At 41.6% G+C, this 14887-nt stretch overlaps 1 protein-coding gene across 1 annotated transcript; it reads left to right on the top strand.

The window, feature by feature from the left end:
* Window positions 1-7727: 7727 nt before the first annotated feature.
* Window positions 7728-14426, top strand: LOC148018732 (uncharacterized). The gene is made up of 4 exons (XM_087701238.1): window positions 7728-8508; window positions 8594-9198; window positions 9288-9644; window positions 14379-14426. The coding sequence occupies exons 1-4, from the start codon at window positions 7728-7730 to the stop codon at window positions 14424-14426; spliced, it is 1791 nt and encodes a 596-aa protein (XP_087557364.1).
* The last annotated feature ends 461 nt before the right edge of the window (window positions 14427-14887 follow it).

The following is a 14887-nucleotide window of genomic DNA, read 5'->3' as shown; positions in this document are numbered from 1 at the left end:
TGGCTTCCTCCAGGCGCCCTTCTCGTTTAATACACTCTTGCACAGTCTATATCCACGAAGCAGATGGAAATTTTGAGCCCAAAACCTTTGCTGTAAACGATTGGGTTACCATGTTGCCATCTTGCAAGGGCTCTCATAAGGTGAAAAGAAGAAAACGAGATGATATAAAACATCACTGGAAGGGGCATATCATTGCCTTCAAAATTATGCCCGAAGGCTGGTTTGTCAAGGTGCAACATGTTTACATGGCCAAGGATATGCACTTGCCTCCAAACGAATGTGTTCCCCAACAAACACATTGTAGGTTATTAGTTGAATAACGTATATAATTATTTTCCATTTATGCAAGTTCTAACAAACGGTTCGTTATTGTAGATATCTTTCCGTCAACAAGTATTGAATGGCAACCTGTGGAAAGCCCAAGTGGGACTTTCCATTCCATTCATAAGGTATTGGCAGACATTATTTATGCCGATCAAACTGTGTCTTTTTTTAGTGAATGCAAGGTTTTTATATATTATGCACAGTATGTGGTTCCCTCTAAAGCGGATAGGTATGGGAATATCGAAGATTTGCCATTGCCAAGTCTTTCATCTCTAAACTGGGAGATTCCTGACAAGGTAACGGTGCAGAGTTTCAAATTCAAAATATCTCAGGATATTAAAAAGTCCATGATAGCTGGAAGGATCTCAAGAAGAATACGTTTATCATGGTTTGTACCCCTCCATATCTTCGTGGCTTGCTTCAAAACAGCAAATTTACAAAGAACGAAGGTATCCTGGCTAAGTAGAAACTTTTCGGAAGAGGAGCCTGCCAGCACTGCGAGAAAAAATGTAACAAGTTGGTAAAAAGGGGTCCCTAAAAAAACCAACAATATGAAAGAGACTTACATTCACTCCATCTATCTTGAGTATCTTTCAATCTATTGTCCTGCAGACATTTGAAAAGCACTCTTTTTCCATAAGTATATGTATGACTTTGTGACTTTGCAATGGTACTTCTTGCTAGAGAGAGTTATATGGTTTTCTAGGATCAACAATATCCTCATATGTGGTGTCCAAGAAGGTAGTCAGGAGCATGCCAGCACTGCAAATGGAAACATGTAACTAAAATAGATAATCAAATAAAATAAATAATTAACCAAAAAGCAAGTAGTATTCCATTCAACCCACATTCTTCCTTGGCCATGGATACCACTTAGAGAGTTCATGAGGATAATTTTTCTGGTGAGTGTATCCGATGTAATTAAAAAAATTATGGTAGTTGTGATGGAATCAAAAGCTTTGAAAGACATTGTTATATTTGAACCAAATCTTAAAAAAAATACATTGTTATATTTGAACCAAATCTTAAAAAAAATTCCATTGATAACAGTGGATCAACAATACACATAATTTTAGAGATTTATTGGCTAAGAGATGCAATCAATGTCCTAAAGCTAATAGCAAAAATAAAGGAGTGTTATTTGCAATCAATAGCACAATTATTCTATATACTAAAATTTTTTAGAGTCAAAATGCCTTACCTTATGCAATAATAAACTACAAAATCTAACAATTAAATATCCTTTTTACAACTAGCATGGACTTGTCCTCATGAGATATGCTAAGATAGTCCTCTTCCTCAGAAGTGCAAGAAACATTAATAACCATTTGCCCATACACCTCACCCATTCTCTTATAATTAACAGGTCCAATTACATCGATTTTTCTCTTGCAAACATCATCCTCGATACCTTATTCTACTAATCATATTAAAATCGTTATTCATTAGGGTGATCTTATGAGCATGAGCAGCAACAATGTAAGGATAATTCATAAATTCATAAAGTCAACCATGTGAGGATAAGTTGATATGACGCGAGAGCAGCAAAGCCAAATTTTCGCAGGGTCATATTCGCACCGTATCGTGGAGCAGTTCATACGGCGCGAGCGTGGCAAAAAGCATAATGTTTGGTACTATACTTTTCGCTGCATATCATGGATGACTTGATATGGTGAAAGAGTGGCACAACAAAATCTCCGTAGGGGTCCTCCTCCCTCAGTATCGTGAAGGAGTAAACATGCGCGTACAAAGTACACCCCCTTGTAATGACTTATTTTTTGTGAGATCTTAAACCTATCAAAAAAAATTCAAAAAAATTTCCATGAGTTTATTAGGCTTTGAAAAATTTTTAGGAATTTTTAAATATTTTTTTGAGCTCATTTGCTATTTTTAAAAATATTTTTTTTTTTAAAAAGGCCTAAAAAAGACCCCAAAAATCACAAAAAAACCACCCAAAAATAGCATTGCCGATACGACGCGAATATGGGTAAAAAATCACAAAAAAACCACCCAAAAATAGCATTGCCGATACGACGAGAATATGGGTATGCAATGCTATTTTTGGGTGGTTTTTTTGTGATTTTTTGGATCTTTTTTAGGCCTTTTTTGCTTAAAAATATTTTAAAAAATAGCAAATGAGGTCAAAAAAATCTTTAAAAACTTTTAAATTTTTTTCAAAGCCTAATAAACTCATAGAATTTTTTTTGAATTTTTTTGAGCTCTTTTGCTATTTTAAAAATATTTCTAAGCAAAAAACAGCCTAAAAGAGACCCAAAAATCACAAAAAAACCACCCAAAAATAGCATTGCCGATACAACGCAAATATGGGTATCCGAATATGGGTATCCGCGTTGTATCGGCAATGCATTGCCGATACAACGCGAATATGGGTATCCGAGTGTCGGATACCCATATTCGCGTTGTATCGGCAATGGACAGTGTCTCGGATACCCATATTCGCGTTGTATCGGCAATGGACACTCGGATACCTATATTCGCGTTGTATCGGCAATGCTATTTTTGGGTGGTTTTTTTGTGATTTTTTGGGTCTCTTTTAGGCCATTTTTTGCTTAGAAATATTTTTAAAATAGCAAACGAGCTTAAAAAAAGCTTAAAAAATTTCTAAAATGTTTTCAGAGCCTAATAAAGTTATGTAAATTTTTTTTGTGTAATGGAGACTGATTATTTTGATGGTCTTTTTTTTGTGAAATTAAGATATATTACATTTGAAAAAAGATATACAAGGATAAAGCATCAATAATGTAGTGATGCTTTCAATTATAAAATCAGTCTGCTTTAGAATCAGAGTTCTGAGAGAACGAAATAGATTCAAGTCCTTTCTATTTCTTCTTACAAATCAAGGGAATAGATCTTAAGAGATTTGCTAGGATATGATATCATGAGTAGTATCATCCCATGACATCAAGCCACCATTTAGGTATTGAAATCTGATAGTGCTAATAAGAATCACAATTGAAGATATTGAAACTTGAAACCCCATAGTGCTAATCATAGTTGAGGGTATAATGAGAAAAATACTCCCAATAGCTAATATTAAGTAAGAAGTTGTATCCTTCATATTCTTCGAAGCATCCTGCACACATAAAATCATCTTAGTCCTAAAGTTGATATGATACACAATATCACTAATACTTCTATCTATTACTTGTTTAATTTTTTTATATTTTAAGAGACAAAATTGAATAATGAATATTTTTAGTCTATTACTAGGTAAATAGTTTTATCTCCCAGAAATCAAAGTACTTCCTTTCTTCTAATTATAATATATTATCCTTGTCTTATCAATTAGTCCTTGCTAAAAAGTTGATATTACAACACTGTATAATGAAGATATTCTATTTTCAAGTGTCAAGATCAAAGTGAAAATTTTCACTTTCTATTCTATTAGCTTAAGGATTATCCTTAGTATATCTATCCCTATCAATTTGCATCAACACCATGGGACCCTTTTACCCATTTTCTTATGAATCAAATTGAAGAGATTGAAGAAAATGCTTGGATTTAGTTGAAACAAAATCTTACAGAATGGATATCTTAGGGGTTGAAGTAAAGATGCAGCTTGGATGTCCCAACCTAGTTGGGTCTGCTGAAAACTAACAAGATGATCTCGTCTCAGGTCCATGGAGAACCATATCTCTATAGCTCAATCAGCAAGTAAGTGGTATTGATCCTCTGTGTAGAGACTCTTTTGATTATTGATGATCACCTTCTCAAGATTTTGTGAAAGGAGACGAAGGGAGACAAAGGGAGACCAATGCACGATGTTGGTAAGAACCGGACGTGATTTTGGTGAGAAATTTTACGACAGAGTAAAATCTACTTTAAGAACTAAGAAACAAAGTGAAGAGGAGAGAACGATGATTCAAATGAATACAGGCGAAAAAAGAAGTGTGATTTTGGTGGGAAACGTGATAGTAAAATATTCAAAATGAAAGAATAATGGCCGAAAAGTGACCTCTGACATGAGTTAACGTCCTTAGGCATTTAATGGCTAACCTCTTAAATGAATAATAAATTCTCTCATTAATCACGTCTGAATGGCCAAATTTGGAGGGTTCATTATTTTAAAACCTCAACTAATTAGTAACTTAATCATTTTATTACAAGTGCCATTTTTGAAATGTTTTTGGCCCTAATGAGATCAAAAAAATACTAGCTCCATGTATGCTACGGAACCCTATGCATTACTTCATCTCATGTTTCACTGCTTGCAAAGCACTCACAAGAGCTACAACATCAAGCTTCTCACGAACTTGCATTTTATTGACCATCTAATTTAAAACTTGATGGATCTCCTATGATTGCACTTCTTCTATTGACCTTCACGTTGGTTCACCAATGTAAGAGTGTGTATGGTTAATGATCTATCCCAAGGTGTATGAGACAAAAAGGTGTAGGGAGAATGAGAGTTGGAAGGAGATGAAAGAAAGAGAATCTAGAATTTGAAAGATTTAATGGAGGCAGATAGAGGTAAAAATGAGAGACTTCATCTCATATGACTTAGCAGAGCAATCAATATGCAATACAACCAACAGATATGCCCAAGGGAAAGGCACATACACACACTTGGGATGATAGACCAACACAAAAGGAGACTATGGCTCAATACATGGATTAAAACATGAATAATCTTTGTGACCATAATCCAAAAGCTATATATAAAACCTCAAAATCTCATATACACACCAATCTACAGATGGTGTATATATCAAACAATTTTTGAAAAATCCATGCACTGAATCCATCTTAATGCTTTCCCTCTACCATGGGTTCTTTTCTAGTATCCAATTTTTCATCATCTTTACTTGGACACTGGACGATCCTTCTTGGATAAAATGAATCCTTGGAAATTATCATTGCTACTTGAATTTCCATATATCCTCCTTGAAAGTTTATTTACTCCAAGTTGTGTCACTACAAGGGACTGGGGCAATAGCGACGCCGATTAGCGACGGCGTTTATCGGCGTCGCTATTGGCGTCGCTATTGGCGTCGCTATATGCGTCGCTATACGCGTCGCTATTTGCGTCGCTATTTGCGACGCAAATAGCGACGCTATTTCGTCGCTATTTGCGTCGCTATTTGCGACGCAAATAGCGACGCAAATAGCGACGCAAATAGCGACGCATATAGCGACGCATATAGCGACGCCGCAGGAAAAAAAAAGCGCGGCCGAAACCAGAGCGCCGTTTTCATTTTGTTTTCTTCGCCTTTTGAGAGCGAGAGCGAGGGAGAGAGCCAAGGCTTTGTGAAAGAAGAGGAGGAAGAGACTTGTTGCCGCCGCCGCCGCCACCGCCACCGTCGTTGTTCGCGAAGGAGAGGAGGAGCCCTCGTTGCAAAGAGAAGCCGCCCACGCTCGCCATATCTCATTGGTGAGTCTCCCTCTCTCTTTCTTTTACTTGTTGAAGGTTTAAATCGTTCTCTTTTGTTTATTTAGGAGAGGAAAAGAAAGAGAAGGAGAGGGAGAGGGAGAGAGAGGGAGAGAAAGAGAGGGAGAGGGAGAGAAAGAGAGTGAGAGTGCATTCTCTCTCTCTCTCTCTCCCTTTTGCTTGTTTAATGTTTAAATTACTTTCTTCTTTGCTTGTTTAGGAGAGGAAACGAGAGAGTAAGAGAGAAAGAGAGGGAGAGGGAGAGGGAAAGGGAAAGAAAGAGAAAGAGAAATAGAGGGAGAGGGAGAGGGAGGGGGAGGAAATAGGAGAGGGAGAGAAAGAAAAAGAGAGGGAGAAGGAGGGAGAGTGCATTCTCTCTCTCCCTCCCTCTCCCTTTTGCTTGTTTAATGTTTGAATCACTTTATTTTTTTCTTGTTTAGGAGAGGAAATGAGAGAGAAAGAGAGTGAGAGGGATAGGAAGGGGAAGGAAATGAGAGAGGGATAGAAAGAGAAAGAGAGGGAGAGTGCATTGTATCTCTCCCTCTCCCTTTTGCTTGGAGGATGTTTAAATCACTTTATTTTTTGCTTGTTTAGGAAATGAGAGAGAAAGAGAGATAGAGAGGGAGAGGGAGAAAAAGAGAGGGAGAGGGAGAGGGAGAGGGAGGGGGAGGGGAAGGAAATGAGAGAGGGAGAGAAAGAGGGAGGGGGAGGGAGAGGGAGCGAGGGAGCGAGGGAGAGGGAGAGGGAGAAAGAGGGAGGGAGAGGGAGAGGGAGGAGGAGGGAGGAAATGAGAGAGGGAGAGAAAGAGAACGAGAGGGTGAGGGAGAGGGTGAGAGAAAGAGAGGGAGAGGGTGAGGGAGAGGGAGAGGGAGAGGGAAGGGAATGAAATTTAAGATAATATACGTATCGATAATGGTATGCAATGTGCTTTGCATACGGCCACGTACTTCATCAAAATTAACCCAAAATTATTGTTATAGAAGTGGAGATCCCTTAAATTGAGTATAGGATAATTTCTCTCAGGTCTTATGACTATGAGTAGAATTGATTGAAATAAATTTTATTACTATAGTTGTAAAATTTCATAGATGGCGCGCATTAATTTTAAAATGGATTACTTATACTCAAAGCCGAGATATAACAAAAAATTATCTACCGGGACAAACAAATCGTTGAGCATGATACAAGGCCGAGATATAACATCGGAAAATCTCTCGACTACTATATACAATGCAAGGTTTATGGTCAACTTGCAAGTTGACGTACATCTCCAAAAAGCTATCCATTTAAGCCTCGTTTGCTGTAATGTAGATAAGATGGCAAACGAAGAAGGTCCTATTGTTCAAGACCGCGAGTCGTATCTTAATCAGCGTGTCCCATGTCCTTGCTCTCAATGCAAGTTGGCAATTAGACGAAAACGTCGATTGTCTATAGAACACGTACGACGATTTGGCGAGTTTCAACCTGAGATTATTGATCAGGCGATTGCAGATTTTCAGCAAACGGTATTTTCAAGTTAGCATTTTTCATGCATTGTACTCTCAAGCTAATTGAAAACCATACACAATAAGATTGGGTCTTGTTGGCAAATTTTGTGTCCAGGGGGGTGATGTCTCGACCCAAGGGGGAGAGCACCCTTTGCGGCCAATTAGAAGAGTTCGTGGACGTGAGATGGATGGATGGCAGGAGCCAATAGACCACTCGCAAGGCCCATCTATATCGTCAATGCCAGAGGAGACAGACAACCTTCCCGACTTGCCTACAATCTTGGAGCCTGAGATGGAGGCAATGATCGATGCATTGATTCCCATGGATGTTGAGACATCTGACCCGCTTAGAGAGGAAGCATCCATACCATTATATGATGGGTGCCGAGTATCTCGGTTGAAGACATTGCTTGCACTCTTAAGTGTGCAAGCGAAATACGGTTGGAGCGATACGAGTGTGACTGAGTTATTCAGGTACCTTGCATACAGACTTCATTGTTTTTTTTTTAAAAAGTATTATTGTAAATATGGATGGATTTTTCAAGGTGTTTTATGATGTTTTCAGGTTATTGAAATATCATATATTGCCACCTGCAAACACCATGCCTGAGTCTCGTGATGATGCACGACATGTTTTACGGAAGCTTGGCATGGACTACAATAACATCCATGCATGTATCAACGACTGCATATTGTTTCGAGATGAATACGAGACTATGGAGACATGTCCAAAGTGTGGTGCTCACAGGTATCGACAGGACTTGCAAGGGCAGACCATCCCTCAAAAAGTCCTCAGACACTTTCCGCTCATCCCCCGCATAAACCACATGTTTCGCACGTCTGCCATGGCAAGCTTGACAACGTGGCATGTGCAGAATAGGTCTACGGATGGAGTGCAACGAATATCAGCAGATTCGCGCGCATGGAGCCACATTGACTCTACCTTCCCAGGCTTTGCGCGAGAGCCAAGGAATCTTCGGCTCGGTCTCGCCATGGATGGTGTGAACCCATTCGGTCTGCGCTCGACTTCTTACAGTGTGTGGCCTATAGTGCTTGTCAACTACAACATTCCTCCATGGCTTTCTACGAAGAAAGGACATCTCATCCTTAGCTTGCTCGTCCCGGGCCGCTACAAAGTAAAAAATATGGACGTGTATCTTCGTCCATTAGTCGATGAGCTTAAGATTTTGTGGGAGGAGGGGGTCACGGTGCAAGATATGAGCAGGCGCGATGGTCGGCGGTCAGCCAACATTCGAGCCATTCTCATGTGGACGATGCATGACTTTCCGGGATTGGGAGAGTGCTCAGGTGAGCAGACATTTGTTCACGCCGGTAATATCTATATTTTATTTCATTCAATCAAGTATTCACTAGGTCGTGGATCGCCTTGCAGGTCTCGTTACCTCAGGTTATCATGCATGTCCATTGTGTGGGCCACAGTTAGACGCCCGAAGGTCACGAACCATGAAGAAGATGGTATATCAAGGACACGCCACTTTCTTGCCGGAGGATCATGAACTCAGGGAAGGTTTTCTTGGACGACCTCCAGCACGTATGAACGCTGCAAGCTGGTACGAGCTGAAAATGGTAAACCCGGAATCACATCCAAATGGAATGCGACGGTTCTCAGTTTTCTACGAGTTGCCATATTGGACCCACTTACAGGTCAACCACTTGTTGGATCCCATGCATATTTTCAAAAATGTGGGCAGCTTGCTATGGGACCACATCACAGGAAAGAGAGACACTATAGGGTCACGAATGGATTTAAAGGAGGTAGGTAAGATGGAGGCGCTTTGGCCGCAGTCGAGTGCTGAAGGGGGAGTGCAGCTTCCTCGCGCTCCCTGGGTTTTGTCTACCAAAGAAGAGCGCATTGTGAAGCAAGTAATCAAGTCTATCCGCACTCCGACGGGTATGATGCGTTCTCTCAGGTCCGCATTTTCTAAAGATGACCAAATGTCTGGGCTAAAATCCCATGATTGGCATAAGATATGTCAGGTTTGTGAACAGAATGGATTTTAATAAGCGTGGACATTTTGAAATTTGAAAAGTGACCATTATTCTTAATGCTTTCTCATTTGTGGCAGTTTGTCCTACCGATCGCGATCGCGGGATGCCTAACTCCAGAAATTCGTGGGGCCATTTACAAGCTGTCGACTTTGGTGCAATGGATCTCACAGAAAGAGATTAAGACGTCCTCTATTGAATCCGCAAGGCGGGGAGCAGTTGAGACGGTCTGTCTCTTTGAGAAATACCTGCCCACTAGCATGCTCACGATACAAGTTCACCTTCTTGTGCATCTTGTGGACGAAGTGGAGATTGCCGGACCTGTCCATACGCGATGGATGTTCTTCCTGGAGCGCTTCATGAAAACCCTGAAAGGCTTTGTGCGACAACGAGCTCGTCCGGAAGGTAGCATGGCGGAGGGTTGGTTGGTGTCAGAGGCATTAGTGCATATCTCACAATGGCTACCAACGGTGGAACCAGACAATGAAATGCTATGGACGCTCAAGGACGATGACAGGCTGACTGGAGATGTGGTGGTTGGAAATGGGGTAGAAAAAAGAATGGATGCCTCAATGGAAGAGAAAGTGAATCGCTTTTGTATGTTGCACCATGCCTCCATGGAGACGTGGCTCGCCAAGTACCAGATTGCAAGGCAAGATCGAGAGGAAGCGCGAGCTGAATTCCGATGCAGTACGCGTCACCGACCGATTCGATATCCCGAAGGCATGGAGGAGATGCCGCGGTTTATGTCAACACGATGGTTGCATGGAGCCTTGATCGCAGCATCCAGCGAAGGGGCAGAGGTCTCAATGGAGGAGTGGGAGTTCTCGAGGGGATGTAGTCCAAAGGTAATGAGGGGTTTAGAATGTGTCGTATCTGAATTTGTTTGCTACATCTAATTTGAGTGTTTCAATGTGCAGTACAAAATATATAGTGCAGCGTGGTCGCGCGGACGGCATTTTCGGGTGGAGCGTATTGACAAAATGCGCTCCACAATGGACTGTGGTGTCATGGCAAGGTTTGAGCAAGAGAGCCGGCGACGAGCAACGGATCCGAACACGGTTGTGGATGAGATGGAGTATTTTGGGAATTTGCAAAGTATTATTACGGTGGATTACCGTAGCTTCTCCATGATAATATTCGATGTGCAGTGGTTCAAAGTGGTACTTGGAGGAGCTGGCACAACGGTTCGACGAGGTCCATCTGGATTTCTCGAAATAGATTCCGAAAAAAAATGGATGGATTTGCGCGACACCTTTGTGTTGCCGGCACATTGTGAACAGGTAATCTTCTAGTCATTTGCTTGCTAATTGTAATACGACATGCTTTATGTCACAATGGTTTGAAGACGGTTTGTAAGTGTTTGTGAACAGGTAATCTTCTATCCAAATCCCCGACAACCTCGATGGTGGTATGTTATACCTTCAACTCCTAGAGGTGCGAGAGTATACGATCAAAGCGATGTTCCAGGCATAGATGAAGAATATATGCAAATAGAGGGATCGAAATTACAAGGGGTGGAGGCCACCGCAAGCTTGGAGCCCGCATCGGCTAACAATGATGGAAATACAGAAGTCGTAGAATTTTTTGAGAACGAGGCAGACTCGTTCTTTTGTGGTGACATGTCTATCGACCTTCCAGTGTATGCAGAGTTATGTCAGGAGATTAACATGGGACCATAGAATACTTCATTCTTGGAGAATTGTATTACTCAATTCGTTGTTTAGATCTTCCATAAAGGTAGATAAGATATGCATTTTAAGATGGATTTTTCAAAAATGATTTATATTAATGCGCTTTGTATAGTTTCAATTGATTATTCTAACATTATTTTTTATCTCTGCAGGTATCTTTATTTTCAGGATGAGTCGAGGGATGAGCGATGAGGAGTTTCAGGAGATGATGGCACGTATGTCTCCAGATCAGCTCGCGAGATTCAGAGAGATAGCAGATCAGGAGCTGTCTCGTTCTTCGTCAGGGCGCTCTGCTAGATCAGCTTCAGTGCGATCAGATGCTTCAGCTTCGAGCAGACGATCTCGACGCTCGCGACTTGGGCCAGAGGGAGGGACTGCGACTGCAGGAGGATCAGGGGGGTGCTGCTGTGGAGACACGGACGCGGTGTCTCCGTCTCGTCGTTCAGCTAGAGCTCGGTCACCTCCAGGATTTGTCACACCTGTGGGGACGTCCACTCCAGTTACTCCGGCTTTTGCGCAGCCGTCGGCAGATGTCACGCCTTTTGGTGGCACTCCTTTTGGGGGCACCCCCTCTGGTGGCACTCCTTTTGGTGGCACCCCCTCTGGTGGCACCCCTTTCAGTGGCACTCCGGGAGAGGGTACCCCCGTCGGTACACCGGATGTTCAGGGGTCTCCTGGATATGCCCAGGAGCGTGGACGGAGATGGGAGAGGGCCCATACGAGGCACACTCCTAGGGATTATGGATACCTAGTGGATGGCAGGTCAGGAGCTATCATCATGAATGATGAGGGGAGGAGGGTGATAGCTCGCATGAGGGAGTTGTGCCAACAAGTTTTTCGGCACAACGTCCTGGATCATTGGAGGAACATACCGGAGGGGAGCAAGGAGTACATAGTAGCATCCTTGCATGAGGAGTTCCCGGTGCCAGCCGCAGTGGATAGATTCTCTACGGGCTGGATGATGGATTGCATGCGTGCATACATGTCACATAGACGATCCGACGCACGCAAGGCAATCAAGAGTGGGGCTCCAAAGCCCGAGTGGTTAGATGCAGAGGACTGGCGCCGACTGAGGGAGGAGGCTACAAATTCGCCAGGACGTTGGAGTCAGCAGCGGGAGGCGGCGAGGGCACGAATCGAGGCCGGATCGGTACATCATCTTGGGAGTGGCGGCCACAGGACATATTTGGAGGACTTTGTAAGTTTCTCTTTTGTTTTGCTTATTTGTTTTTTTGAGATATTATTTGTACTGACAATCATATTTCTAACAGTTAGCATTTTGTTTTCTTTGCAGCACTCCATTACAAATCGTGATCCGCAAGGCCTTGAGACTCAATATGCAGAGAGGCACGGTCTCAGATCATTGATCGACCGATTGTACAGACGCGGCGGCCCAGTAAGTCTCTCATCTTTCATGTCCGTAGTTACCATGAGATATTTGAATGCATTATTGTATGGTGGATTGATATGTTGTTTCTTTTTCTGCAGAATCCGTTTGATGCTCCTTTGCAGAGGGACGAGCTTTCGGGGGACGACGATTTGTAGCTCGCCCTCGGATCCTTAGCGCTCACATACCTTTAGTTTTTAGTCGCCCGATCTATGTAGACATTTTCTATGTATTAGTGATATTGTTTTATGATTGTACCAATCGCATTTTATGCGATATCATGTATTTATTTCATCTATCAGTTTTATGATTTCAGTATAGATTCTTTTTGTTTGCAAACGCTTTGTATGCAGCAGTGCAGAAACTATTTTGTATGGCTCTCATACAGCACACAGTGCTATATGTGGCAGGGCAGCTTGCTGCCCTGCCACAAAATTTTTTTTTCCTCTGTTACCGTCGCTATTTGCGTCGCAAATTTACTGCAGGCGTCGCTATTGTCGTCGCTATCAGCGTCGCAAATTCTCTGCAACCGTGCATTTGCGACGCATATAGCGACGCAAATAGCGACGCATATAGCGACGCAAATTTGCGACGCATATAGAGACGCAAATAGCGACGCATATAGCGACGCAAATAGCGACGATACCATGGCGTCGTCAATAACGACGCTTTTTCCGACGACGGGGGCAAATTTTGTTGTTTGTATTTTCGTCGCTTTAAACGTCGCTATAAGGTCTATATCTTGTAGTGTGTGCCTCTCCAAGAAGGTAGAACAACCTTTTCAAATTTTCTTTCTAATATTCAGATAATTTTAAGTAGGATCTATATCAAGGATTTATCTTGGGATCTAGAAGTTTTCTGATGCCATGAGGCATATTCCACGATGGATTCCATGAGGTTTTTCCAGTGGATACCGTAAACTTATATTTATTTGTCAGGGCTCGTACACATGGTAGATTCCTTATGCGAATGGTCGATGGGGACGCATGTTCTTTTCCGGTGTCTCGTTAATTTAATGTGTAAGTGGTTGATTCCATAGCGGGTGATTTCGAAAAATACACATTTAAATTAATGGACGTTTATGAGTTTAGAGTGCGCACTTGTAATAAATTAAGGTTAGAATTGAGTTCCAACCTATTTATTTATTTTGTAGCTGAAGACTACTAGGTATTCATTTTTATCGGTTTAATTTTATTATTTTCTAACAATTGTGAATGCTTCAGTTGTTTGATGTGTAGAGTAGGTGCCGGTGGCACTAGGAAGTACTGGGTGATAGCGTGTATTCAAGTTATTTAGAAGAAATTATCATTTTTTATGGGCGTGTATCTTAGGCGTGGCACCAATATTTATTTTGACGTGCTTATTTATTAAATCACTTGACATATATTTATTATTTTGTATGCACATGGGTGCACGATTTAAATTTTTGTTATCGGACATTGTATTTGGGCATAGCTCGACTCTTTGGGCGTCGAACCGCTTTATTCTTTATTTGGAAAAAAGCAAACACAAAAGCTAAAGCGTGCTAATCATAAATTTGGGCTATTTTTTAGCTTGGAGATGAATAATATATTAATATAATATATTAAATACATGCTTTGTGAAGCGCTCACATAGAGCATGGGGGGAGATTGTACCCAATTGGTCTTCTTGTATCATGTTGTGCAAATTTTCTCCCTTAGTTTTTGAGCAAAAAGTAGAGTTCTTTGTTCTTGGGGACCTTCCGACGCTCGCTACGTACGCATATAATATCCGATTTGTGCATCAGTGATATCAAAGCGAAGCTGAGATCGAGGGCTTCCAATTGCTTACCATCTCGTACGAAGGCAAAGCTTCTGGAATGATCGATCTCTACAGTCACTCTCGCGAAAACCCGTCAATACCAGTGCGTTCTTGGCGATAAAAACCCCCTATTACGCACTTAGATCGTAAAGGACCAGCCTCTACAGGCGGAGGACCACCCGGAAAGTTTCAATTGTTAAGTCCATTTTTTCTCGACGACTTCCAGTTTCATTAGTGACTAAGCTTAACACTTAAGATTTTTTTAAAAAAAGCTTAATAATTGGGAACTCACAACGCTGTGGTGGCAGGATGAACTGCCGTTCGGCGGCATCTTCCGATTTATATTGACGTCTTAGTCAATTTGATTAAGTCTAAACACGTTTTTCTTTAAAAAGATTCAAGCGTAAAGCTTACTAAGCTACAAAGGCTAAAATCCCAAGGTTTTAAATCTCTTCCATAGCGGGAGTTCATACACAGCAACTCTTGAGCCGATTTTAACTTCTCTGCAAGGCCCCATTCGCACCTATGCTCTGACAAAGCTAAGTTCAAGCACACAGTTTGCTCTATGCAGTCTACACGGACGACATATCCTCTTGGAAGAAAGCCGACATCAATTTCCATAGCCGTGAAGAAGAAAGATCATCAAAAGCCACATTTAAATTTAAAAAAAAGCCTTGTAATCCCGAACTTGAGCTACACTCATCCGGCTAACAAGATTTTGAGTGTGTGAGGTTGTTTGAAATTTTGCAAGATGACCGATCAAAATATGAAAGATTTTATGGCCAAAGAGTGATTTACTGGAACCAACGATGGAGCA

This window comes from Lygodium microphyllum, chromosome 20, assembly GCF_053477565.2.
Source record: "Lygodium microphyllum isolate KBCC chromosome 20, Lygodium_microphyllum_v1.1.10, whole genome shotgun sequence".
NCBI classification, from domain to species: domain Eukaryota; kingdom Viridiplantae; phylum Streptophyta; class Polypodiopsida; order Schizaeales; family Lygodiaceae; genus Lygodium; species Lygodium microphyllum.
Note: the sequence above shows the minus strand (reverse complement) of the source record. Positions and strands in the feature narration are given on the sequence as shown.

Bases quoted from the DNA above. Each gene is read 5' to 3' on its own strand.
- LOC148018732 (XM_087701238.1), top strand. From the start codon at position 7,728: ATGGATGGATTTTTCAAGGTGTTTTATGATGTTTTCAGGTTATTGAAA. The intron at 8,509-8,593 runs GTGAGCAGACAT...ATCGCCTTGCAG, and splicing joins GGGATTGGGAGAGTGCTCAG to GTCTCGTTACCTCAGGTTAT. The intron at 9,645-14,378 runs GCATTAGTGCAT...CTGTGGTGGCAG, and splicing joins AGGGTTGGTTGGTGTCAGAG to GATGAACTGCCGTTCGGCGG.